Source organism: Parasteatoda tepidariorum, chromosome 2 (assembly GCF_043381705.1).
Source record: "Parasteatoda tepidariorum isolate YZ-2023 chromosome 2, CAS_Ptep_4.0, whole genome shotgun sequence".
Classification (NCBI taxonomy): Eukaryota; Metazoa; Arthropoda; class Arachnida; order Araneae; family Theridiidae; genus Parasteatoda; species Parasteatoda tepidariorum.
The window spans coordinates 94,151,017-94,177,101 of NC_092205.1; the positions used below are offsets into that span (position 1 = coordinate 94,151,017).

General features: G+C 28.3%; 1 protein-coding gene across 2 annotated transcripts in view; it reads right to left on the reverse strand.

Moving 5' to 3' along the window:
* Positions 1–6,123: 6,123 nt before the first annotated feature.
* LOC107449306 (CTD nuclear envelope phosphatase 1-like protein dullard) overlaps positions 6,124–26,085 on the reverse strand; it is a 32,133-nt gene continuing 12,171 nt past the window's right edge. Inside the window, exons 4-8 of one of the 2 annotated variants that reach the window (XM_071177946.1) lie at positions 24,131–24,202; positions 21,902–22,018; positions 16,418–16,529; positions 13,440–13,587; positions 6,124–11,794 (exon numbers count right to left, since the gene is read on the reverse strand). In XM_071177946.1, coding sequence (XP_071034047.1) covers positions 13,445–13,587; positions 16,418–16,529; positions 21,902–22,018; positions 24,131–24,202 — 444 coding nt within the window. In that variant the 3' untranslated portion in view covers positions 6,124–11,794; positions 13,440–13,444. The remainder of the gene's footprint in view (positions 11,795–13,439; positions 13,588–16,417; positions 16,530–21,901; positions 22,019–24,130; positions 24,203–26,085) is intronic. The other variant, XM_043044466.2, reaches the window with a different exon arrangement.

Genomic DNA, 26,085 nt, shown 5'->3' on the forward strand with positions numbered 1-26,085 from the left:
TAAAATAAATGTACAAACACAGTATCTAATAGAGTTTTATTTTAATAAACAGAAAATTTCTTTTATGGGGGTCGATGGAGATTTCGAAAAAATTATGTAGGGGTCGATGATTAAAAAAGTTTGGCAACCCCTGATCTAAAGTAAAGATTATCTCCCACAATACAACTAGAAATACTAGCTACAGAGAAAATTCCGTTACAAGGAAGTTATAGGTTTCTTTTGCAGTTATTTGAGTGTTATGTTACGAAACTTTTAGTCAATAAGGAGAAAATAATTATAATTTAAAAAAAAATTAAGTTATAAGTATGTATCAGAGTGTGTAGCCAAATCTTTCAACAAAAAAATAAGCACCCTTTAAATACTTTTTGAGCATTAAAAAAATATTTTTAAGGTCGATATACATTAACAAAATGAAAAATAATTTTCAAAGACTTTACATGATCATGATAAAATAACTAGTTTCTGACAAAGAACTCTTTTTCTTGAATATATTATCNTTTCAACAAAAAAATAAGCACCTTTTAAATACTTTTTGAGCATTAAAAAAATATTTTTAAGGTCTATATACATTAACAAAATGAAAAATAATTTTCAAAGACTTTACATGATCATGATAAAATAACTAGTTTCTGACAAAGAACTCTTTTTCTTGAATATATTATTCACCATAAAAAGATCAAGAGATTTTTCTGTTCGATTTCCGAGGGTGGAAAATGAAGCCTGAAATGGAGAATATCTTGCAAAATGCAGTAGAGTTGCACATGAGAGTATATGCACATGCGAACCCGAAAGTGTAAACATCAAACATGTAAAATAATTGGCGCTTTCATACGCTATGGAACGACGGTGATCCGAATCGCATTGTGTTTGAATAAATTGCAAAAACGTTGAATAGAACAATGTGAAAATCACGCTTTTGCATTACGTGGCGAAAATCGACAAGGTAAAGAAAAAAATCTCATTTTCGAAAAGGGAAAATTAAGCACTTTTTAAAAACACTCAATAAAAAAAACACCTTTAAAGGTGTCTTTTTTATTTTATTAAAACGCATTTTTTAAAAACTCTACGCACCATGTCTATTAAAAACATTAATTGTATGAATAAATCACTAATAAGTGGACATTTCCGTTCTAATGATCGGATTTTCACGTACTAAGTGCCTATCTGAACGTTTCAAAGGGTCGATCTCAAATATAGTAATAATTAATTCTAACTATTAACTAAGGAATCACATTTAAAAACGCAACTCTTCTGAATAAACATCTTTTCGACGAATTTGCATTCGTTATCAAAATTATGTGGAAAATAACGTCTCAATAGTTTGTCCGAAATGTTTTTTAAGCATATCAAAGTATTTTTTTTTACATCTAATTAAAAAATTCGTTCATCTAAAGATGATTTCCAGAGATTAAAGATAAGAAATTAGTTTAAAATTTTTTTTATTTTTACATAACTAATGGTCAAAAAATTTTCAGTTATACAACATTTTAAACTAAGTAATTTTTATCACAAAACTAGAAATTTGGAAGAAATTAGATGATATCTTTTTTTTTTTTTTTTTTTTTTAAAAACTAAAAAAAAAAAAAAAAAACTAAAAACAAACAAACAATTATTTGGAAATTTCTGTTTAATGGTTCAATTTTGGTAGTACATGTAGGAAAAGTAATTACTTTTTCGACATGTAATCTACATGTACATGTTCTACATGTAAATAACATTGATGTTTGAATTATGTTTCTTCCCTTCACATGGAACTTTGCTGTAGTATGTTATCACTAAATGAGAGTAGTTCAGCAAGTGTGAGAGAGAACTGGTTGAACGGAAATTCCATCTTCAAAAATGGGACAGATAAATATTTCATTGGTGAGCTGTTATTGGTTAGTCGTTGAATCATAAAAAAGAGTGTGTCATTTAATCATAAAAGTAAAAGTCATTCAGTCATTATTGGAATCATAAAAAGTGTAAGAAAATCGGCACAGCGATAATTGCATCTTTTGAATTCTCAACCCTAATTTAGCAACTAAAAGAATTTTGTACTAATCTTTTTAACAGTAGGTTTACGGACGTTTCTTATATACCTATCTCTACGATCACACGTCAATTTGACGCATGAACGAATACATATAACAGCACTTACAGAAACGCCAACTTGCTCCGGACAGCAAATATATTTTTTAAAGTGGTAGTTTATCAATTGTGATACTTGGTTTAATAAATTCAATATAGTAGATTTTTATGCACCCCTGTTTTTAAATAATTCGCAGGCTTATATAATTCACCACTTCATATTTGTAAAGTTTACTTAATAGTTATTTACCGTTTTTTAAAATTATTTTGGCGTGTCCGGAGTAGTTGGCATCTATGCACTTAAAAAGCAATGTAATTATATATTAAAAGAAAAAAAATGAAAATATGAGATATATATAATGAAATATTCTAGTATTTTATTTTTCAATACTCGAACAAAAGCATCTGAAACCTTTAAAATCTGACATCAATTGAAATTCAGCGTTTGTTCTTTCTATTATCGCTTATTTCATTTGAGATAACGATATAGGATAACGGATCGAAGTAGCGTCGGTACATCTATCTATATTATATAAAACGCTAATACGTATGTATCAATAAAACCGATGATATTTCTTTTCTCGCGTTGGCAACAGTTTTCATTTTTAATTGATAGGCTTCGGCGCGCAAGAACACGTAGTGAGCATATTATATGTCTAATCGGGTGAATTCTCACAAAATTATCTTCATCGAAGCCGATGCTTTACATCCGGCGTTCAGTATTATTTCATATTGTTTTACAACACATGGCCTCTGGTGGGAAAGACTTTAAAACAAAACTTACAAAAGTTACCTTTCTCAACAACTGAAATTTAGAATAGTGTGATTAAGAAAAATACGCGAACTGTTTGCAATTTCAAATTAATATTGAAATGCACACGTTTAGAATTTTCTACAGTGAAAAGTTTTCGGAACTTCAGTGTTCAAAAAAGTATACAAAAGCTAGACGTTAAGAACGTATCCAATGCGCGAGATTCGGATTGCGAAGCAATTCGAAATGAACTGCGAAGCCTCCTAGTTCTTAGTTATTATTGATGAGATGTTTGCGTGCTTACTCAAATTTTGTCTAAATTACGATCGCGTCAAATTGATGCATATTTGTAGAGATAGGTATACCGCAAACAGAATTTAAATATTTCAACGTTTTTAAAGAAAATATAATTCAATATATATTTACCTCGATCAATGGATAAAAGTCATTACAAGAGATAAAATAAAAATGCAAACGGGTTTTGTAACTTTGCTTATAAAATTCGAAATGCGTCAAAATGACGCGTCCCGTAAACCTAGCGTTAAATATGCATTTTGAGCTCTGTTCAGAGTAAAAAGTTTACTGATGTTCGAAAAGACTCGAAAAAAAACTAGAATTGAAAAGATAAATGGATGAGATATTTGTATTAGAGATATATCCATTCTGTTATGAGGAGAATATTTTGAATAAAAGTTTGTTATAGGGAGAAATTGACAGTAAGGAGATTAAAATATTTGTAATTAGAATTCTGAAGGGTACGCGATTTTCCCTATGGCAGTACGTTTCAGTAAGTAGGAATATAATCAAAACCATGAAAGCGGGAAACATGTAACCATAGCTGTCAACTTACAGGATTTTGCCATTTCCTGGTATAATAAAAATTCTCCCTAGTTTTCGTAAATTTCAGAAAATTCCCTAAAATTGAGTAAGTTTTCGAAAAAATCTCTATTGGAATAGAATTTTTACACAATTTATTGCTAGCTTGAATATTTAAATAAGTATTACTAATACATAATGAACTGAGCCTCTCTTATTAATCAGTAAAAAGCTTTTCTTTCTCTTCAGGGTACGCAACCAAATTATTCAACAATAAAAAAAAAATATTATTTCTAAAAAAATTTCAGTTTAACCAATAATTGATTTTGCAAATATATATATATATTGTGAAAAATGATAATTCAAATGAAAAATTCGCAAATCGTAATATCGTATTAAAAATTGTTTTTTTTTTTTTTAAAAAAAAAATCATTCAGAATTTCGTAGCAATAACCGTTGAAATGACAATTGAGAAAATAGATTCACAATTGAATCTGTGGAAATTTTCGCGAATTAAAAAGTGATAACTCAAATTTGCAATTCAAATTTTTATTTTTTAAGAAAAAAAGAAGCTAATGTGTGTTGCAGGTTGTCAACCCAATTTATGCTTAAAAAAAAAAAAAAAAAAAAAAAAAAAAAAAAAAAAAAAAAAAAAAAAAAAAAAAAAAANTGCTTTTTTTTTTTTTTAGCCTTTTTTACAATAAAAGTTGCCATAGTCACCTCAAGTCTAAAATAGTTGCATTTTAGTCATCGGTGGCAACCATGGTATATATGAATTAGTGGAGTAAAATTTCATAATTAACACGGAAAAGTAAGTGAAAACACATTAACTATACCATAATATATTAACATCAAAATTCTGCAATCACCTCATTGCGAGTTGCGATAGCTCAGGGGATAGAGGGTTCGCCTTCCAATGCGGCGAACCGGGTTCGAATCCCAGTCGATACGAATTCCGCACCCGGCTTGCAGCAACCACAGTGCAGACGTGAAATATCCTCAGTAGTAGACGGATCATGAGTTAGAGTCCCCTTGCTGTCAGGCTATCCGTGGGAGGTTCTCGTGTTCTTCCTCTCCATGTAACATAAATGCGGGTTAGCTCCACCAAAAAGTCCTCCACGAAGGCAAATTTCTCCCAATACTCGATCCAGGAGTTCCCTTGTCTTCTGAATTGGGTTCAAAATTACAAGGATACGGAGTTGAACATTAGCAGTTGTAAACCCATAAAATTGAGTCGGCTGTTCAATGACGGTTATAAAATAAAATAAAATAACCTCTANAATCTGTACTTTAAAATAAAATTCTTAATAGTTAACAGTTGTAATTCAATTGTTAAAATGTCATTATGTTTTAATAATGTATGTATCTTATCCTTTTTTGGTTTATAACATGTATACCACAAATAGTATATGCATGCATTATGACGTTTAAAACCATTATGTGACCGATTTTCAGAGGAAATTTGCTCATTTTGATATAGCGACCATTCGATATAACGACCAGATTGGGGCAGTCCCGATGGGGTCGTTATAACGCGAGTCAACTGTATATATTGTGAAAAATGATTATTCAAATAAAAAATTCGCAAATCGTAATATCGTATTAAAAATTGTTTAAAAAAAAAATCATTCAGAATTTCGTAGCAATAACCGTTGACAATTGAGAAAATAGATTCACAATTGAACCTGAGGAATTAAAAAGTGATAACTCAAATTTGCAATTCAAATTTTTATTTTTTAAGAAAAAAGAAGCTAATGTGGGTTGAGGTCGTCAACCCAATTTATGCTTTAAAAAAAAAAAAACGCTAAGAGTACAGAAAAGTCTTCCAGTAGTCGCCTTTTCCTGAAANTTTTTTTTTTTTTAGCTTTTTTTAGCAATAAAAGTTGCCATAGTCACCTCAGGTCTAAAATAGTTGCATTTTAGTCATCGGTGGCAACCCTGGTATATATGAATTAGTGGAGTTAAAATTTCATAATTCACGGAAAAGTAAGTGAAAACACATTAACTATACCATAATATATTAACATCAAAATTCTGCAATCACCTCATTGCGATGGCTCAGGGGATAGAGGGTTCGAATCTCAGTCGACACGAATTCCGCACCCGGCTTGCACCGACCACAGTGCAGACGTGAAATATCCTCAGTAGCAGATGGATCACGAGTTAGAGTCCCCTTGCCGTCAGGCTATCCGTGGGAGGTTCTCGTGGTCTTCCTCTCCATGTAACATAAATGCGGGTTAGCTCTAACAAAAAGTCCTCCATGAAGGCAAATTTCTCCCATTACTCGATCCAGGAGTTCCCTTGTCTTCTGAATTGGGTTCAAAATTACAAGGATACGGAGTTGAACATCAGCAGTTGTAAACCCATAAAATTGAGCCCGCTGTTCAATGACGGTTATGAAATAAAATAAAATCACCTCATTGCACTTTGTTAAAAGCTAGGTAAAAATGTTATTATGTAAGGAAGTAGAAAACAATTGCAATGATACATTCCATCGAAACCAACTTTTATTATGAATCTTTAGCGATTATGATGGTGAACTACAACAAATAATGCTAAACTAAATGTACAATATTTACAGAATATACACTAATTGCCAGAAACACTGGCATATTATTTCAACAAGAACATTACATTGAACCAAATGTTCATTCTCAGCTTCATGATAATGGAAAAAACTCATTTTGTGCACAAACACTGCATTAATTTACTTGCACTCAAAAAACATTGCATTAATTTACTTGCACTCAAAAAACACTGCATTAATTTATAAAAGTAATAAATAAGACCCACTGCCAACTACATTGAGTCAAAGTTTAATGCTAATTTGAATTTCTTTTTTTGACAACTGTTGCCAAAAACATATTAGTTTACTTGCACTCAAAACATTGCATAAATTTATAAAATAAAGTCATCATTATTTTTAAACATAAGACCATTACCTACTGCATTAATAAAGTGATAGTTTTAATACAAATTTGAAACTTACAATTGTATACTAAGAAAAAAAAATCGGTACTTTAAAATACGAGACTAAGGTTGAACACATAGTTTTGGTGTTAATTAAAAATGTTCACAATTGTCACAAAAACAAATTGAATAACACGTAAAAACCACTATCAAGAAGTCAAAGTAAAAACTCTCAACAAGTATAACTCAACTAGAGTAAGTATAAAGAAACTGTCAAAATCTTCAGACAGAACAGTTGTTTATTTTTTCTAACCTTTGGCACAAATTATATTTCTTGTTGACAAATAAGCTCCAATTATATTGGAAAAAAAAAGACGATTATTAATAACAAAGTAATATCTTACCAACACTCAAAAGTAAAAACATCGAATTAAAACTTCCCAATGTTTAGTAATTTTCAAATTGGAGTACAGTTTTCATATAACTTTTCCTACTAACAATTAACCAAAATAGTACCACAGAAGAATCTCAGTCTATCCCTTTTTTGCTTCATGTTTATATGAAAAGAAAATATATACTAGGGTTATTCAAGAAGATGGGGCTCATATAATTAGTTTTCATTTTATGAAGTATAAATTAAACACAAACAATCTATAAAACCATGAAAAGAGGATGGTAGGTACTTTATTTACGTCATACTAGAGCTGCACAATGGACTATTGGCGACGGACAGTGAAACATCACTGAGGATGATCAGAAGGCATGCCATAGCAATTTTGATCCTCTGCAGAGGGGATGGCTCCCCTGTTCTAGTAGCCCAACGACCTGGTGTGAAATTGAGCACTTTAAGGCAGAACAGTTTAATGAGGACCAATACCGTGCACTCTTGGTCCCTTCACAGTCTGATCAAAGTGATCCCCCACCCGCGTATTGACCGCAGCCAGTGATGCTTGACTTCAGTAAACCGTCTTTATGATCAGTCCACTGTGGGACGATGAAAAGAGTAAGTGCTTCAGTTTTAAATACAACCGTTGGGGGGTGGCAGTAGTTGCATAAATGTAGCCTCCTTGAGCGTGGGAAGAGTCGGGCTACTGCTTAGCTGCTAGCTATACAGCAAAAGGGGGACATTGAACTGTCATAACCTGCGTTAAAAAGTTAAGGAACTTTAAAGTTAAAAATTTTTTTTTTTAAAACTTAACCATAACTAAAGAGTTAATAACATCTTCTCATTTCATTATCAACTAGCTCTTCTTATAGCAATTAACAGTTTGGGCAGAAGCTATAATACACGGCTATCAATGATTCAAGAAAATTTATAGTGAACACAACTTAAGAAACACTTAAAAAAAGTACAGATATTTATGTTGAGAACATACCCTGTATTTATAAACAACCTATAACGCATGGACATATGCAACAATCAAAAGTAGGTTGCCACTCAATTCTTTGTGTTTTCCCTGCACATATTATACACAATATATTAAGAAGGAACACAATTATTGTACTCTTGTGTCAGCTATATTGGGCCAACTATACTAATTTTAATTGAGGGGAAAACTTAAAGGAAAAAAAATATAAAGCTATAGTAAATGAAATAGTTTAGTATAACTGAAATATTATCCTTAAATATCCCATAGATTACACTTTGAGTGGTCACCATCTTTTAAGAAACAAAATTCCCCGTATTTTTGTTTGTAAAGAAAGAATAAAAATTCCCCACACTTTTCCTGTTATTTCAGGTGATTTTTAAATTCCCTGTATTTTCCAGGCTTCCTCTGTGGAGTGACAATCCTGGAAGAGTGTAACTGTACACCATTAATAATAAAAGATAATTCTTTTATGCTATATTTTAAGGTCACCTTTGACCAACTATGCTGTTATCGCAATCATATTTTATAACTGAGACTCTACTGTGGTACTAATTACCAGGAAGGTTTTTAAATGAATGGGATGAAATTCTATCACAGATATGCAAAACAAACCTGCATTACATGTATATATAGGCAGACATATACGTACGTTTTAGACTTTTTTGCAACAAAAGAAGTAAAAAAAAAACCAAGTAGAAATCAACAGCAAAGCCCCCATTTTTTTAAAAAGAAAAAGCAATAAGTACATGCCACTTCCATAATACATAAAATCAAATGCAGTTGATGAAATAAATAAAACTGAGTACAAAAAGTAGGCATTTTTTTGTTAAAAAAAATATCAGCACCATTTTTATACACAACTCATCAGAGAAAACATTCCCATTATAAAATGTACAAAATCAACACAGGAACTGAACAAAGCCCTACATAATTATCTTTGGGAAATACGTTTACTTTAAAAAGAAAAGAAAAAAAAACTAGTATGTACACTTTCATAAAATTCCATATTTATCTGAACAATAAGCAAAAACTTAACAGAGAAAGAAAAATATCAAGATTCCATCTCCTTTTCTTTGTTTTTACTTTCTAGATTAAAACATTTAAAATTTTTAACTATAAAAATTTAACTGAATAAGGGATAATAATTAAAAATTCCTTAAATGTTATAGTAAAGTCTTAAACAATTGCTGAAACAAAACATTACAAATAACTGTAATAAATATGGTAAAAAAAAAAAAAAAATTTTAAATCACACTTATAGATTTAAAATTTTTTTTTTTTTTAAACATAATAAAAGTAGAGGTCCTGAATTATAATATTTTAGTTCTTTTAACATAATCTCTAAAATACACAATATTTGATAATAATTGAAACGTTAACTTTCCAAACTAGCTATCAGTAATCAGAAATACAATAACACATATAACGTTAACAAACTTCAGATTAGCGCAATTTTAAGGTGTTATATATTTCATAAAAGTTTGTGCCTATTTATGCATAAATTTACTAAAAAAAGACACTTAAGTGTCACTTTTTCACAAATATTTGCTGCTAATAATAAAATTTTTGGGAGCTAATAGGGAAAAAAAAAAAAAAATATTTTTAACAGTCTATGGCGACATTTTTTTATTACTCAACCATAAGGTGGTAATCTTGACTTCAAAATTTTAATAATTAATGGTAAATTGTGACACCACACTTCTGTAATGGGAAAGCATTTTAAACTATATTATATATTCTTAGTTTCACATTATGATCACAAGAAAAAGATGTATAGTTGATAATAAATTTTTCTCTAAATTTTAAGGGTACAAAAATCAGCAATAACAGAGATCACATTAAAGATTTTTTCCTTCATTTTTAAACTATTCATCGTTGAACATGTTTTAAAAAGTTACCAACAACCACCATAAATTTGACAGTATTTATATTTTAACTCTGTTGAACAATTATATTTAATGTTAGTAAAAAACAACTTTGAAAACAAAATTTTGATGGAGTGTTAGAACAATAATATTCCATTAAATTGTTTTGGAAATATAAAAAAAAAGCAAAAATTTTGATGGAAGGGCAATTTGATGGGCACATTGCATTATCAAAGCTAAATGCAAATTAGTTAAATAAAATATTCAATATTAGTTAAGTAGATAAGTTTTTTTTATTGTATTGTAAAAACAATACTTGGATTGAAAGGCATTTTTTTAAAAAAAAAAATGATCAGCATTCACAAATAATTACATTAATATGTCATGTTATTAATGTAAGAATTAATGGCTGAATATAATTGTCTGATAATCATAAATCAATAATATTTAAAGGTGCCATTATGCTTTTTAACATTATATTTTAGTTGAAACTTTGAAAAAATGCAAATAAAATTACGCAGAATGAAATATAATGTAAGAATTTATGTTTAAAGTATAATTATTAAACAGCTATCAAGTTCTTATAAATTACATTAATACAACAATGTACTGAAAGAAAGTGAAAAAAATTTCAATGTTCAAAGAATTAAAAAAAATCAATTTTGTTCAAATATATGGATTAATAATAGCAGCATCTCTGCATATTGACATGCAGCAATAAAGAAATAAAAACATCTAATTAATTATAATAAGAATGAATCTAGATAGATGATTTCAATAAATTAGGATAAATAAAAAAAATGTAATAGGATCATTAAAATAAAATAGGAGCTCCAAATACATAACTATAATTTAAAAAAAAAATGATTAAAATGAGAATTGTAGAATAAAACAGTTTTAAATCTTTTTTTTTTTTTTTTGCTAAATAAAATTTTATGGTAACTGCAAGTATTAATTTTGCATAAATATAAGGGATATTGGAACTATAACTGGAAAAACAACTTATTTTGATTTAACTGAGTTAAGATTTACTACAAGAACAACAAAAACTAACAAATTTATTCACCGGTGCCAAATGACAAATTAAAATTTAATAAAAAAATTTTTTTTTCCTTCTTTCTTACAATGAAACGATAAATCATTGGAGAGAGATAATTATTAATAACAGAGATAATTATTATTGTAATAGAATTTTTATAAAAAGCCATTTTAAAAAAACTTTTAAATGGCACTTTCTTGAACAAAATTCAATATTAAGGAATAATTTCAAGATTTATAAACCTTACTGCAGACTTTTTAAACTACAAATGTACAATTTGTAATTACCATTTAAATCTGATTTGTAACAAATGGTGAAACTTCTCATAATTAATAAAGCATACTTTTGTATTACACAGCTAAAAAATTGCATCCTGCAAATTGTAGATACAATTAAAATTTTTCTTTAACAATAATCAAATAAATATTTTACTTATCCTAAAATCAAAATTTACGAGCATATAATTGTCAGACTTTTTTTTTTTAAATATTCAAACTTTATTTTTGAAATAGTTTATACAAAATAATCTACAACTTCTAACTCACGCTGTTCTCAATCCACAATCACATTAGAGTAAAGATGTATAAGAAGAAAAATATAGTTAAATTTCAACCATAATATTAATAAAAAAAAAAAAAATCCTTATAAGTTAATTTTTACTAAACCATACTGATTCAAAAAATAGTGATAGCATATCCAGCTTAATTTAAATAAATTAATAACACATCCAACATTGTTGGTTACTAACTGCGATTGGGAATATAATTTAAATATTTTACAGAGAGAGAAAGAGAGCTCTATATGTACATGTCCAATGCCAAATCTTTTAGTTTTCAGGAATTACTATGATTGTGAAAGATGAAAATAAAACTCTCAGCAAATCAACTGAGCTTTGTGCTGTACTGCAGCCGCAGGCTTCATGATTGAAAGTGGTACAATATTGGCAGTAAAATTGTATTTCCTCATTAATATAATACTGAAAGAAAAAACAAAAAGCACGATTAGGGTATGACAAAAGCTTTACAATAAATCCATCATAAACTTTCAAAAACAAGGTAATAATAACAGATGGTCTGTTTTTAACTGATATAGTAGAGGTTTCCAACTTTTATGAGGCCGGGGGTCACAATTAAATACACCAGTCAAATAACGGGCAGCAGCTTTATCAAAATTTAATATAGGACTTTTTTATGCTTGAAGGAACATTAAATATTACTATCGATTTTTATCAAGTTGTACAAACTTATTGAATTACAAATTAAAATGAGAAGTAGATTATTAAGCAACATACAAGATTATTTTTGTATTTGAATAAATATTTTCTTGGATGCAAAACCTGAGAAAAAAATTTTTTTGCGCCGCTGGTATGTTAAATTTCATAGAAACGAAAAAAATTAGGTTTTTTTAAACCAATACAGATTTTTTTTACGAAAATTGTCTGCAAAAAATGACAACTAATATATTTAGTTTGCAGGTCCCAAAAAAAAGGCTTGTGGGACGGATGCGACCCTCCTATTGGTAACCACTGTGATATAGCATTACTAACAGGGTTCGTCCCATCAGATTATCAAGTGCAAAAGCACCACTACACTACTGGAGAACCTTGCTATCTGCAGATTAGAATAAAGGTGCATGGAAAAGAAAACACTCTTAATTTATTTTTTGAAAGGAGGTGCAAAAATTGGTTAAGGATTACTTAGGCTAATATAACAATGCAAAAAGGTAATAACAATTTTCAAAAGCAAATAAAAAGGTTTGTATTGTAAGATAATAGATTTAATAAACAATTTAAATAAAAAGTCATAAACTTAAAACAGGCAAAACGGAATTCTAAAAGTATGTAGGTTAGCAAAAACAGCTTGTCATTAGGGGACAGACTGTCTGCTAACATATTGGAGCCTATCTGTAGTCAGAGGTTAAACCAGAAAGTGACTGTGCCATGAGGTCTCATAAAGGATATACTAAATAAGAAAATGCAATCAAAAATTCAAATACTGAAATAAAGATGAAAATTCAATGATACAAAAAAAATTAAAAATNAAAAAAAAAAAAAAAAAAAAAAAAAAAAAAACACAAGTCAAAAGTACTCTGAGAAAATACTAATAAGGACAAGTCTATATACGCTTTTCCATTTTAACTTATTATTTTAAAGTTTTTTTCTCCCTAAAATGTGCTTAAATCAATTTCATACTTTGACTGAATAATAGATTTGATGCATTAAATAATAATAATAATAAAAAAAAAACTATTGTCATTTAATTAAATTTGTTTCGAAAAACCTTCACTGTAGATCTCTGATCACAAACTTGTGCACTGCATATAAGGTTGGAGTGATTGAAATTAGATTAAATCAGCTTTTTCAACTTTCTTTGAGAAAATCAATTTTATTTTTGTAATTTTTTTTTACAGAATATAAATTGCTTACTTAATTACTGTACTTAATTTACTGAACGCGTTACTTAATTTTTAATAGTAAGGCTGAGTGTTATATACTGATCATTGAACGCATGAGGTTGTGCATCCCAATGGTAAAATAACGGTATAAACACAGAGAATATGAATCCCAACTAAGATTTTTAAAAAAAAAAAAAAAAAAAAAAGTATCACTGGTAAGAACTTACTTTATTTACAAACCATGAAGATGTAGATTGCGACTTAAAACTGATCTTGCATCACTAGTAAATCTTAGGGCATCCAGCATTGGTAAAAGGTTTAAAAGTGCAGTATCACTTGCATCACAAAACCATGATTTTATTGGAATAGCATTATCTACAAAAGATCCAATCGTTATATAGTACACAAATTAGCACATGAAAATTTTGTAATTAATATAGAATAAAATGATTGTTTTAAATAATATTCTTTGTTTTAAGCAACATTTTAGTTACCAGTGTAGAGAAAAAGAGTTTTTTCTTTTATTTCATAGATGAATTTAAGAAAAAAAAAGAATTTTTATAAAGAACTAATTTTTTTAATACTTAAAATGCATTAAAAAGCTGAATCTATAAGCAATATAAAATTTAACAAAAATAATAAGCATTAATCCTATTACATTTTTATTAATTATAATATTTCATAACCATAGTTGAACAGTCAACCCAATTTTGGGTTTACTACTATTAATGTTCAACTCCATAGCCCTGTCATTTTGAACTCAATCCAGAAGACAAGAGAAAGAAAGTTGTCTTCATAGAGGACTTTTAGATGAAAATAACGACATTAGTGTTACACTGAGAGGAAAACCACAAAAACCACCCACAGTTAGCTTAATGGCAAGGGGAATCAAACTCATGATCTGCCAACCATTGAGAATATTTTAAACCAGCACTTAAGTTGGTATGAGCCGGTTGAGGAATTTGTATGAACCAGCCATCACTGGGATTAGAACTAGGTTCACTTCATCACGGTTCCTACACTATTTTGAGAAAACAATATCCTGACTTTTGCAGGTTTTTCCTGACATCTTATTGATAAAATTCCTGACCTGCCGTTTCCCACTCCAACGAAACTTTGAACATTGCAGTTTCAATTAGTAATAATATGCTACTTAGTCATAAGTATCATACATTGAATAGGATAAACACTTATATATTAAAGTGGAATTATGTAATAGCACTTTATATCCCAAATTATATTTTCAAAAAACTTGTGAAACATATTTTAAATTATCATGATTAGATTAAACTTTTAGTGTATTTTTGTAGTTTGATACGAAAACTATTTAAATAAAAAGATCAAGAAAATCTGTTGGATTATGGAAAGATTATTTTATTTAATGTTAAGTGGAACCAAATGCATGAGTGTCGTCAGGATATAAAGGGTTAATCAAATCCGCAAGATATGTATAAGTATCCTCAAATAATATTAATTCTTAAAATATACAAGAACATTTGTTACATTAAGCTATTAATTTTTAAAAATCACCAATTCATTTCAAACTGACTTTTCTATTAAAAGGTAATATTGAAATATAAAAGGTATAAAAGTCAAGAAAAGTTAATTATATACAAATAAAATCTAAAAATATCTTTTTTTTTCTTCAGTATTTTTATATTTATTTCTGTAATACTGTAAGCTTCTGGAGAAACTCAGGGGCTCCTATGTTATATAATATTTCTCAACATAATTTGTTGTTTGATAATTTCTGAATCAAGAACATCCAGTTTTGTAGCAGCAGTTTTCGTCAATTTAGATATTCTTAATTTCAAATTCTTTTCTTTCATTCATTTTCTAGAAATTTCAGCATTTTTATTCTCTTCGTTTTTCTTCTTTTTTGGCTTCTAATGCATGTCTCCATCTTGTTCTAGATCCTTTTACAGCATCTAGCATTTTTTTCATTAATGTCTAGGTTATTTATTCCATTTATAAATGAAACATAATCATACACACGCCTTTATGAAATAATAGAGTCTTCATTGAGGTTTTCAACCAATAAGCTTTGATTGATTGAAAACCCCCCTTCGACTGTTGCGTTACCACGAGAGAGGATAAGAACAAATTTTATAACCTCCCAAAAATTTTCAATGTTTTTCTCCGTGCAAATGTTTCGAATTTTTTTTAAAAATCTAATCTCTTTTGCTGTGGATTAAACTCTAAGAAACTCTTTTGCTCTTCCTTTTCTTTTTTGGCAGCATCACTATACAGTAAAAATTCCTTTTTTGCTTTTTCTGCTGTTGTTTCAGTTACTGTTGTCTGCAAACTAGTTATTCACACAAAGAGCAATAAGCCTAGCAACCCTATAAAAAAATTTCTTATCATTGGATAAACAGGAGGAAAATTACTAACAGGACAGGTCCTACCAGGAAAAGAGGAATGTTATTATGAGGAAATGAGCATATTTTGAATTACAGAATTTTTCCTTGAAACTTTATTTTTGCCTGTCAGTCTTTGAACGATAGTTTTCTTAAATTATTTTCCTATTATGATGAATATGTAAGAAAAATCCTGACTTTTTAGCTTAATTTTAGAATATCCTGACTTTTATCACCTGAGCCACCATGACTCGTATTTTATCTAATTACGTGGAATAAACTGGATCAGCAATTTAAATTAGCAAACAATATATAATTGCATGCTTTTTGAGAACAACCATTCTCTGGAATTGTAATTAAAAATTTAAGCACCCTTCCTTCCTTTAGCAATGACAGAAACAGACAGATTTTTTGAAAAATATTTTTTTTATCCAACAAACACAGGTACAAATTTTGAGGTTCATAAATCTCAATTTTTAAACATGAATCAAAGAAATGAAATCGTTTTTTGTATCATAAAATATCGTTTACATTATTATTAGTAAAGCAGCATATTTGATTTCATGAGAACAGCATTTGCACTTTAGTATCTGATAATTCAAAAGTTTTTCAGGTTATACATTATTTTTATTTTACCAGCAGTACATGCACGTAGAAAGTTTTTCTTATTTATAAAAAGTTTACAATGCCTTTGCACATCAATAACAGAAAATAAAGAATAGCTTATAAAAATATAACACAATAAAAACGATTTTTAAGATAAAAAATGATTAATTAAAAACCAAAACAACAAAATAAAAGAATGAAGAAAAAAAAAAAAAACCCAAAACAATCGCTACTATAAATACCTGGATATGCACGATACGCTCCAGGTGAATTATCTAATATAAATATACTGGAAAGATCCTGAGTAATTGCAGATAAGTCTTTATTAAAGCTGCCATAGCGTACACAGCAATGCTAAAAACAAGAGAAAAACATTAATAATAGTTCATATTTCAATTTCTTCAAAATTCTTAAATAAACTTTTAATAGAAAGTAATGAAAATGTGAAATAAAGCAAAACTATTTAACCCTAAGTTTTTTTTAACATTTTCAGATAATTTTTAGTTCCAGAACTCTCTGTCACATGTCTCTGAAATTGAAATATTTAATACCACAGACTGTTCTATGAAATGATTATTTCATGGAATGCACCTCTAATTCATAAAGCTTCAAATATTTTAAAAGTCCTTAGACAATCAAGCAAGGTGAAAAAAATCATTTTATTAGATTTTTATCACCTAAAAGGTATCAAACATACAATAAGGTCATTGATAGAATACACAGGGAAAAAGGAAGGTTGTCATTTGATAAATAATAATTGGTTGATAAATAAGCACACATCTTAAACAACTTTCGGATGTTACTGTGATTTCTTTTTTTGGCTAAAACAAATTAGACTACTAGACGTCCAGACTATTGTTAAATTTTATTGCTATATTAAAAATGTAGTATTTAGGAAAAAAAAAGGCATTAGAAAGGAGGAAAAGTAAGCCATCATTTAAATATACATTTTTAGTTTATTTTAACATATTTTACAATTCCTTATGTTATATCAACCAGGGTTCTCACTCAATTTCAGAAAAAAAAAATTCCCTGACTCTTTTAGGTACACCAGGTAAATTTCCAGGGCTCGATAAACCACCCGGCCTCGGTGGTCAAAAATTCCTTGTGGACAACAAATTTCTCGAACCCAACGTCCGCGCGGACGGCCATTTTTCTGTTAATGTTCGTGATACACTTTCAATTTTTGTTATCTTACAAGAGTCTAGCGTCTCACTTCTAAAATGACCCTCTAATCTAGAAATACAGCAACATACTGTGCATGGTGGAATTAATGTTTTCTCTGTCTGGGAGCACTGCAGCGGTTGAAAGAGGCTTTTCAGCAATGAACTTACAAAAAAACACATTACGTACTGGTCTTAAACAAGAGTTAAACACAATTATGAACATCTACCTAAATGGAAAACCCCTTTCAGATTTCTGTGCAGAAGCCTCTGTAAATCATTAGCTTGATTGTGGAACTGGCAAACATAATATTTGATTCATTTAAAAAACACAGTACCCTCGAATAAATTGACATTCCAGATAACTTGACCTTTGTCATTTAAATTATCTCTTAAAAGAAATAAATTATTTCATACAAGAAATACTAGGTTTTGCTATTAGTAACCTAGTATTTCTTTTATTACTGTATAATGTAATCCTAGTATTTGTAATCCTAGTAACTACTAATTCATTGTGCAATTTATATAAATGTTAGTAATAAATAAGAGAAAATTATATTTTTATTTATTTAGAGGCTACGGGTTAGTTTCAAAGGAGGACGGGTACATTGTTGGACAAGCCGTCCTCGAGGACGGGTAAAATTTCTGAGTTTTTTCGAGCCCTGTAAATTTCAATGAAAATCTACACCATATTCTCATTAGAAAACTTTAGATTCTTTTATTTGTAATGTGAAAGATTAGATTTTCTGAGCAAAAAAATATCATTAAATGAGGTGAGAACATTTTAGTTTAATTAAAATGTGAAATTTTTACAACAAATAATTGTAATACATTTCAGATTTATTTAACTCAAATCTCAATAGCTGATTACTGTTACGGACAATTTTAAGATTGGTTATTTTCCAGGTTTTTGTAAAAAAATTGCAGCTATCTCTGATTTTTAGAGTTAAAATAAAATTCCCTGACAATTCCAGGTTTTTCCTGACCTGTGGGAACCCTGATAAACTTACCATCTAAAAATAACATTTTCTGTTATTATATTAAATGTAAAACAAATAGCTATATATAAAAATTTATTACATGTTGTTTATTTATTAGCTTGAATTCCTTAAGTTTATGAAGTGAGACTGTAAATTTAGTTTTACGAATAATTACTATCTCAGTATATTTTGATTTCCATTATTTTTAACACATATACCAGTTTATTAAATAAGTGTGAAAAGTAAAGAATTGTTTTTCATTTTTTGGAGAATTAAATTTTTTTTTCTCCGATATACATACTTTTCTTTCTAAACTTATTTTGAAAATTTTAATATAACTTATTAAAAAAAAAAAAAAAAAAAAAAAAAAAAAAAAAAAAAAAAAAAAAAAAAAAAAAAAAAAAAAAAAAAAAAAAAAAAAAAAAAAAAAAAAAAAANTTGTAAAAAAATGTGTGATTCGTTGGTTTGCTCAGAAAAAATAATTCACAGATTTCTTTGAATGGGAGTAGAAAAAGAAAAAGAGTGCGATATAAAATCTATTATCATAAAATTTTAACCAACTAATTTTTGGAGAATTTTATAAAGTCAAAAATACAAAAACATTTTGTCAAAATCGAGAAAAAAAAATTACCACCAAAGCATCGGAACAAACTTGAGCCATAAATGGATTCAGCCCAATGACAGAATTTAAAAACAGAAGCTAATATCCTAATCCCTTTTTCCACCAGAATCTTTTCTAAATTTTCCTAAATTCCCATAGCGGTCAAAGGTTTCCACATTTGTTTAGCAACCGTGGGAGAATTTTATATGGCATTCTAGTTTAACAGAACTATAATGGAGCAAATTTTGATGCAAGCAAAGTATTGCTAAGTTGATGATATTTCGACTGTTTGGCGATACATTTCCGTTAAAAAAAAGTAGGTATAATTGATGAAATAATTTAAATTAGGAAAATTAGCAAGTAATTTAAATTAGTGAAATTAAAAAAATTATCAAAGATAAATTTCCAGCTTTTCTTTAAAATTCCCTGATATTTCCAGGTTTTTTCCAGTATAAAAAAATTCCCTGATAATTCCAGGTTTACAAGGTTTTCCAGGTGGGTGGCCACCCTGTACTTACTTTACAGTACAACAGCCTGCTGTGAGCTTTAGCCTTCTGAACAATATCGCTCCAAGCTTTTTTCTATCTTACACTTTCGACTAAATTAATTAATTTTCAGGCTTTTCTAAGGAGATTAAATATTTGGTAGTATTGAACAACCATTCCCCCCCCCCATTCATTTTCCCTCTGGGTATCGAATTTAACGGCCTCCAATTTAAGTTTTTTTGAATTTCTATTATCATTTAATCTTTCAATGTGGGGCAGCCATGCCAAATGACAGAATTTTATAAATTAATATGTTTTTTCCCCTTCCTGTCTGATTAAATGGTCAAACGCAGTTTTGTTTCTTATTCTCCCTTGCGTATTATTCACTTTGATTAGTCCAAAAATTCCTTGCAAAATTTTACTTCCGTAGATTAGATTAGTCGTTATATGTTAGAGTCCAAGTTTCAATGCCGTATATAACTGTAGGTCTGATAACTGTTTTATAGATCTTCAACTTGATTTCCTAAGTAATAAGTTTGTTCTCGAATAAGTACCGGCATAAGTAAAAACATTTATTTCCTTTTGGTATTCTGGAGTTAATTTCTTTTGAAATATTGTCAGTAGCATTGATAATTGAACTAAGGTAGGCAATACCTTTAAATTTCATGAACGTTATACGCGTGTAAAATTGATAGTGTACCAATAGTTTTTTATTTAATTTAATAGAAATATATTTGAAGACAATTTTTATTTAAAAGTCTTCATTTTTATTTTAAGTAATTTTTCAGTAATTTTTATTTAATTTCTATTTAACCCTTAAGTTCTTTTTTTTTTTTTAACATTTCAAGAAAATTTTTAGTTCCAGAAACTATGTGTCTGTGAAATCGAAATACTCAGTACCACAGACTGCTCTATGAAATAATTATTTCACAGAATACATCTCTTATTCATAAAGCTTCAAATCTTTTAAGAGTCCTTAGACAGTCAAGCAAGGTGAAAAAAAATTTTTTTTTACTAGGTTTTTATCATCATTCCATTCAAAGTGAATCAAACATACAAAAAGGCCATTCATAGAATACACAGGGAAAAAGGAAAGTTCTCAATCATGGTTGATAAGTAAGCACTAGTCTCAAACAACTTTCGGATATCACTGTGATACTTTTTTTTACAAATTAAGACTACTTGACTTTCAGACTATTGTCACATCTTGTTGCTATATTAAAAATGTAGTATTTGGGAAAATAAGGCATAAAAAAGAAGGAAAAGAAAGTCATCATTTAAACATACATTTTCAGATTATTTTTAACATATTTAACAATTCCTTATGTCATATCAACTTACCATCAAAAGAGAGTATTTTCAGTTATTATATAAAATATAAAACAGATAGCTTTATATTTAAATTTGTCACGCATTCTTTATTTATCAGCTTGAATTCTTAAGTTTATGAAGTTAATTATTTAATTGAAGTTAATTATTAAGTTTATTTTTTACTAAATATTACTCTTTCAATATATTGTGATTTCTATTATTTTTTTTAACACATATACAAGCTTATTAAAGAAGTGTGAAAAAAAATAAAGAAATGTTTTTTATTTGTTGGTGAATTACAAAATTTTTTTAGCAATATACATACTTTTCTTTCTTAATTTATGCTGAAAATGTTAATGTAACTCATAAAAAAAGCTCAGTAATAATGGAAAAAATTTCAAAAAAGGAAGAAAAAAAAAACAGGAAAATTTTTTGGTTTTAAGAATTTTCTGCACTCCTGGAATTCTACAACATTGTTAAGTTAAAGCATAGTAAAAATACAATTATATAAAAGGTCTGATCAAACTTTTCTCATAGGTCAGGATGCGTAGCCAAATCTTTCACCAATAAGCACCTTTTAAGAACTCAAAAGATTTTCAAGCACTATATATATTAAAAAAATGCTAAATAATTTTCTAAGACTTTACATGATCATACTAAAATAACTAGTTTCTGACAAAGAACTCATTTCTTGATTATATTAGCCATTTAAAATGCTCGAGAGATTTTTCGGTTTGATATCAGAGGGTGAAAACTGAAGCCTGAAATTGAGAATACCTTGAAAAATGCAGCAGAGTTGTATGTGAGAGTGCAAGAATCTCACCGAACCCAGCTAAGTAGACTCACATGGGGACTCCCAAGTATTTCCTCAAACATGTAAAATGATTGGCGCTTCCATACGCTACGGACCGACAGTTCGCCGAAATAGATGGTGGTTCAATGAATTGTGAAAACGTTGTATAGAACAATGTGAAAAGCAGGCTTTTGCATTACATGGCGAAAACCGACAAGGTAAAGAAAAAGAAAAAAATTTCGTAAAGGGAAAATTAAACACTTTTCAAAAACACTCAATAAAAAAACACTTTTAAGGGTTTTCAAATACGAAAATAAGCACCTTTAAGCACTTTTTAAAAACGCTACGCACCATGTAAACGTATAAATCTTATAACGAAGCCAAGAATTTTACCTGTCTGTAATATCTTTTATTAAGGATGCCACGATTATTATCTAATTTATCAGCCACTGCTGCACCATAGATTTCCATACTTGCAGTAAAAATCACTAAGTCATACCACTTGCTTACCTGGAACAAATTTATAAGTATATAAGTACATTTGGAAGAAAAAGCAGCCAGAAAAATAACAGAATTTATAACAAAAAAGTTAATTGCTAAGTGTTCACTCGAAAGAAAGGAGAAAAAAAATCTGGTATAGGACACACATATATCAACAACTAGCATTTTAAGATAGTCCATTGCATAATCACAAGAACAGCGTATCCAGTTTCTTTTGTCCCGGTCGCATTAATGCCCCTTATTAAGTTTAGGTAACATTGTATATTTAAAAAGTTAACATTCACTACACGCTTCAGTGTCTGTTATATTTTCATTTGCTTTTTCTTATAATTCAATTTTTTTTATATTATAAATTCTAGTATAAAGAGCGAAAAGAAAATCAATTTTGATAAAGCCTATTAAAAAGTATCATAGACATTAGGCAACATAAAAATAAATTTAAGAGTGAGAAAATTAGAGAGAAGCTAAAATATTTGAATCAAATAGTAATTTACTTGAGATGTTAAGAAAAATTGTACTTTGTCTTCATCAACATTCGACATCCTTAAAAAAACATCCATGCATTTTATAGAAATAAAATAAAACAAATAAACAAAAAACATTTCATTAAATTCAATTAGAAACAACAAAAGAAAATGATATACTTTTTGTCTAACTTATTACCAGAATGGGCTGTAAGCGTTAAAACAAAAAGTGTTACCATTTTGTCAAATATTTTTTATACAGTAAAAAGGCGTATTGCTTTTTTCTTACATCACCTAGCATTACAGTGGGGACCCTTAATATCTTTCTGCAATATCGTGTAACAATATTTGTTAATTTCTATTTTATTCATTAATTTTTATAAACATTTAAGAAACAATTGATCTTTTATATAAAAAAAAGGAGTAATATTATAGAAGAAATGTGTGTCATTATACTTATATATTGTTTTTCAAATGCTACAAGCTTAACTATTTTCATAACACCAACATTTTACTATTTCAAAAGCATCATGCTTCACTAACAGTTTATGCTAACATTCAGCCAGGAACATATTTAAAATAAAAAAAGTTTATCTTTACAAAAACCTTTTATGTTTTGATGCTTTAAGCTGCAATAACTCCAAATATCTTATAATTTTGAAAAATAAGTCAGTGATTTATTCAAACTTTATTTATTAGCATATCAATCAAATGATTTAAAGTTTTATTAAATTAATTTGTATAACCTTTTAAAATTCATGATGGAAAAGTATTATCAATCAAAATTCATGATGGAAAAGTATTATCAAAGTGGCTATTTTACAATTATCAATCCTTTATCATTATAGTGCCTTTAACTTGTAACAAATATATTCACAACTAAGTTTGAATAAATTCAAAATGATTGAGCTGTAAGACATAACCTCAGGAAAATTAGTAAGATAATTTTGCAAAAACTAGTTAGTGACTGATCTGCTAATCAGCAACTAAAATCCAAATAGAAAGCACCTAAACTCAATCTTAATTAATACATGGATTTAAAGCTTTATTGAATGATTTTTATATGTTTTAGGGAGTGCATTTTAGAAAATCTTTAGGCTAGTATTATATGGGTTTAGGCTTTTAGTATGCATGTTTAGGCATTTTTAGAAAGAATCAGCAAACTAGAGAAAAGGAAAAAAAAAAGAAAAAAAGAAAAAAAAAATAGTGAATCTAAAAAAAATGTGTGTGTTTAAAATAATCCTGAATCATTAAGCAAATATAATAGAACATACTATTAAATAAATATTTTAGGCAAACTATAAAATAGTTAAAAATAGCTATTTTAAATTTAAAAAACAACAACAGTGAATTGAAGAAAATAAATTTTTTTACAGATAAAGTGAAAAAAGATAATTTGTAAACGCAAACCAGAAGAGCTTAATGCAATCAGTCAGTGATTAGAAAATCCAGTACAGTCGGCAGCTATGCCAAGCAATTGTGATATAAAAAATAATCTGTTGTAACCTATTAACCACTTCAAACAGTTGTAATTAATAAGTTTAAAATTTAAACTTTATTTTTTTCTAAAACAAAACTTCATACTTTCACTTTCAAAAAATGATTACAAGATAAGAATTATGTAATAAAATGTTCAAAGAAGTAAAATCAATCATACCATGTCTAAAAAAAAATCCACATGAGGCCTTTTATGAACAAAGAATCTCACAGGGTGGCGGTCAATGGTAACCTAAAAAAACAGCCAATTTTAAACTATTTTAAATCAATAACAAAAACTCCAATTTTTACACTGCAACACTTTAACCTTAATTAAAAGGACGGCATAACAGGGAAGAAAATTTGTGTCGCTTATTCTCCTTCTCTTTCATTACGAACTTAAAATTTAAGTGAAAGAAAAGTAAGTCCAGGCAAACTTAGAGTAAGTTATGAAGTTTCAATTGCTGAAAAAAAACCCTTCAAAATATAAAAAATTCAAACAAATTCTCCGTCTCATAATCCTAAGTTATCTCATAATTTCACTCAATTTTTACACTGCAACACTTAACCTTAATTAAAAGGACGCCATAACCGGGAAGAAAATTTTTGTTGCTTATTCTCCTTTATTACTAACTTAAAATTTAAAAGAAAGAAAAAGTAAGTCCAGGCAAACTTAGAGTAAGTTATGAAGTTTCAATTGCTGAAAAAAAAAACAACTTCAAAATATAAAAAATGCAAACAAATTCTCTGTTGCATAATCCTAAGTTATCTCATAATTTATTTTCATTTGTATATTTAAAAAAATTTTTTTTTTCAGTACTTGAAACTTCGTGGCTTACTCTAGGTTTGACTGAACTCACTTTTTCTACACTTTAAATTAGTAATTGAGGAAAAAGAGAATTTGAGAGGAAACTTTTCTTCTGGTTTTCAAACTTTTTCCAGGCAAAACGTTTCTTTTTTTTTCTTTCACGATGCTTTTTCTTTTTTTCTTCAACGTATTTCACGATTTTAAAGCAGAAATAATTTAAAAGCCTATGCTGGCTGATGTAGAGAATAGGAAAGTGTGTGCACAATGCTACAAATTTATTTAAGTTTTTTCGAATAATTCAGCATCTGTTGCAAGGTCATTTAGCACCCAAAACCGGATTAAGACAAAATATTGTAACAGATTGACTGATAAGCATTTGAGCAACCTAACGAGAATAGCTGATGAAAAAGTAGATAGAGAACATTTTTCATATGATGATGCAGCAAAAATATTTAATGCTTTAAAAATTAGAAGATGTTGAAAATGTATTATAACTAAAGAAATATTTCTTTTTAAAAGTCTATTCATGTTTTTTTTTTTTTTTTTTTAAATTTTTAGAAATCTCACGTAATTTTTTGAAATCTAACCCTGTTTTTGAGAAAGGGTGAGAAATTCTCACTCATTTTTTTTTTCTGTAATGAAAACACTGGATAAGGGTGAAAAAAAGAATGTAGGAGAATGTTGAGTTACGTAAATCCCTAAAAAATAGAGCATAAAAAACATAAATCCTAAAATTAGAAATTTTTCTTCTTCCAAAATTTCAAAACAATGTCTTTAAAGAAGGGTAAAAATACACAAACGGAGGTTTTAAAAGAAATCTGCATCTTATTGATAAATGAATTACTTTGGACTGATATTTAGTCATTAATTTGGATAACTCCTATCACATTGACAGACATGTGATAACATAAGTGATTAAACAAAATGATACAACCTGGCAAGGCTCAATTAATTAAAATTATTGGTTTGAACTCAACTTACAAAAATCCTTTGATTTTAGCTTGAGATAAGCAAAATTATTTATTTAGCCTTAAGAAAAATGCATAATTAAATTTTAAAGCACAAATTTTGTATATAGAAGACAGTTCTTTTCCATTTCACTGGCATTAGTGATAAAGTTGAAAATGAAAAGTCACCAAGTTTATGTAAATTCAACTTTCTTTTTTTAACTTCCTAATTTTATTTTTTGTTATGTTTTTTTACTTAAAAAATCCTAAAGAAATAAAAAAAAAAAAAATAACAATTTATTTGTACCAGCAAAATGGACAAGTATCTAGATAACTTTTATGTATTTATTTCATAATATTTATGTTACCATGCATTTTATA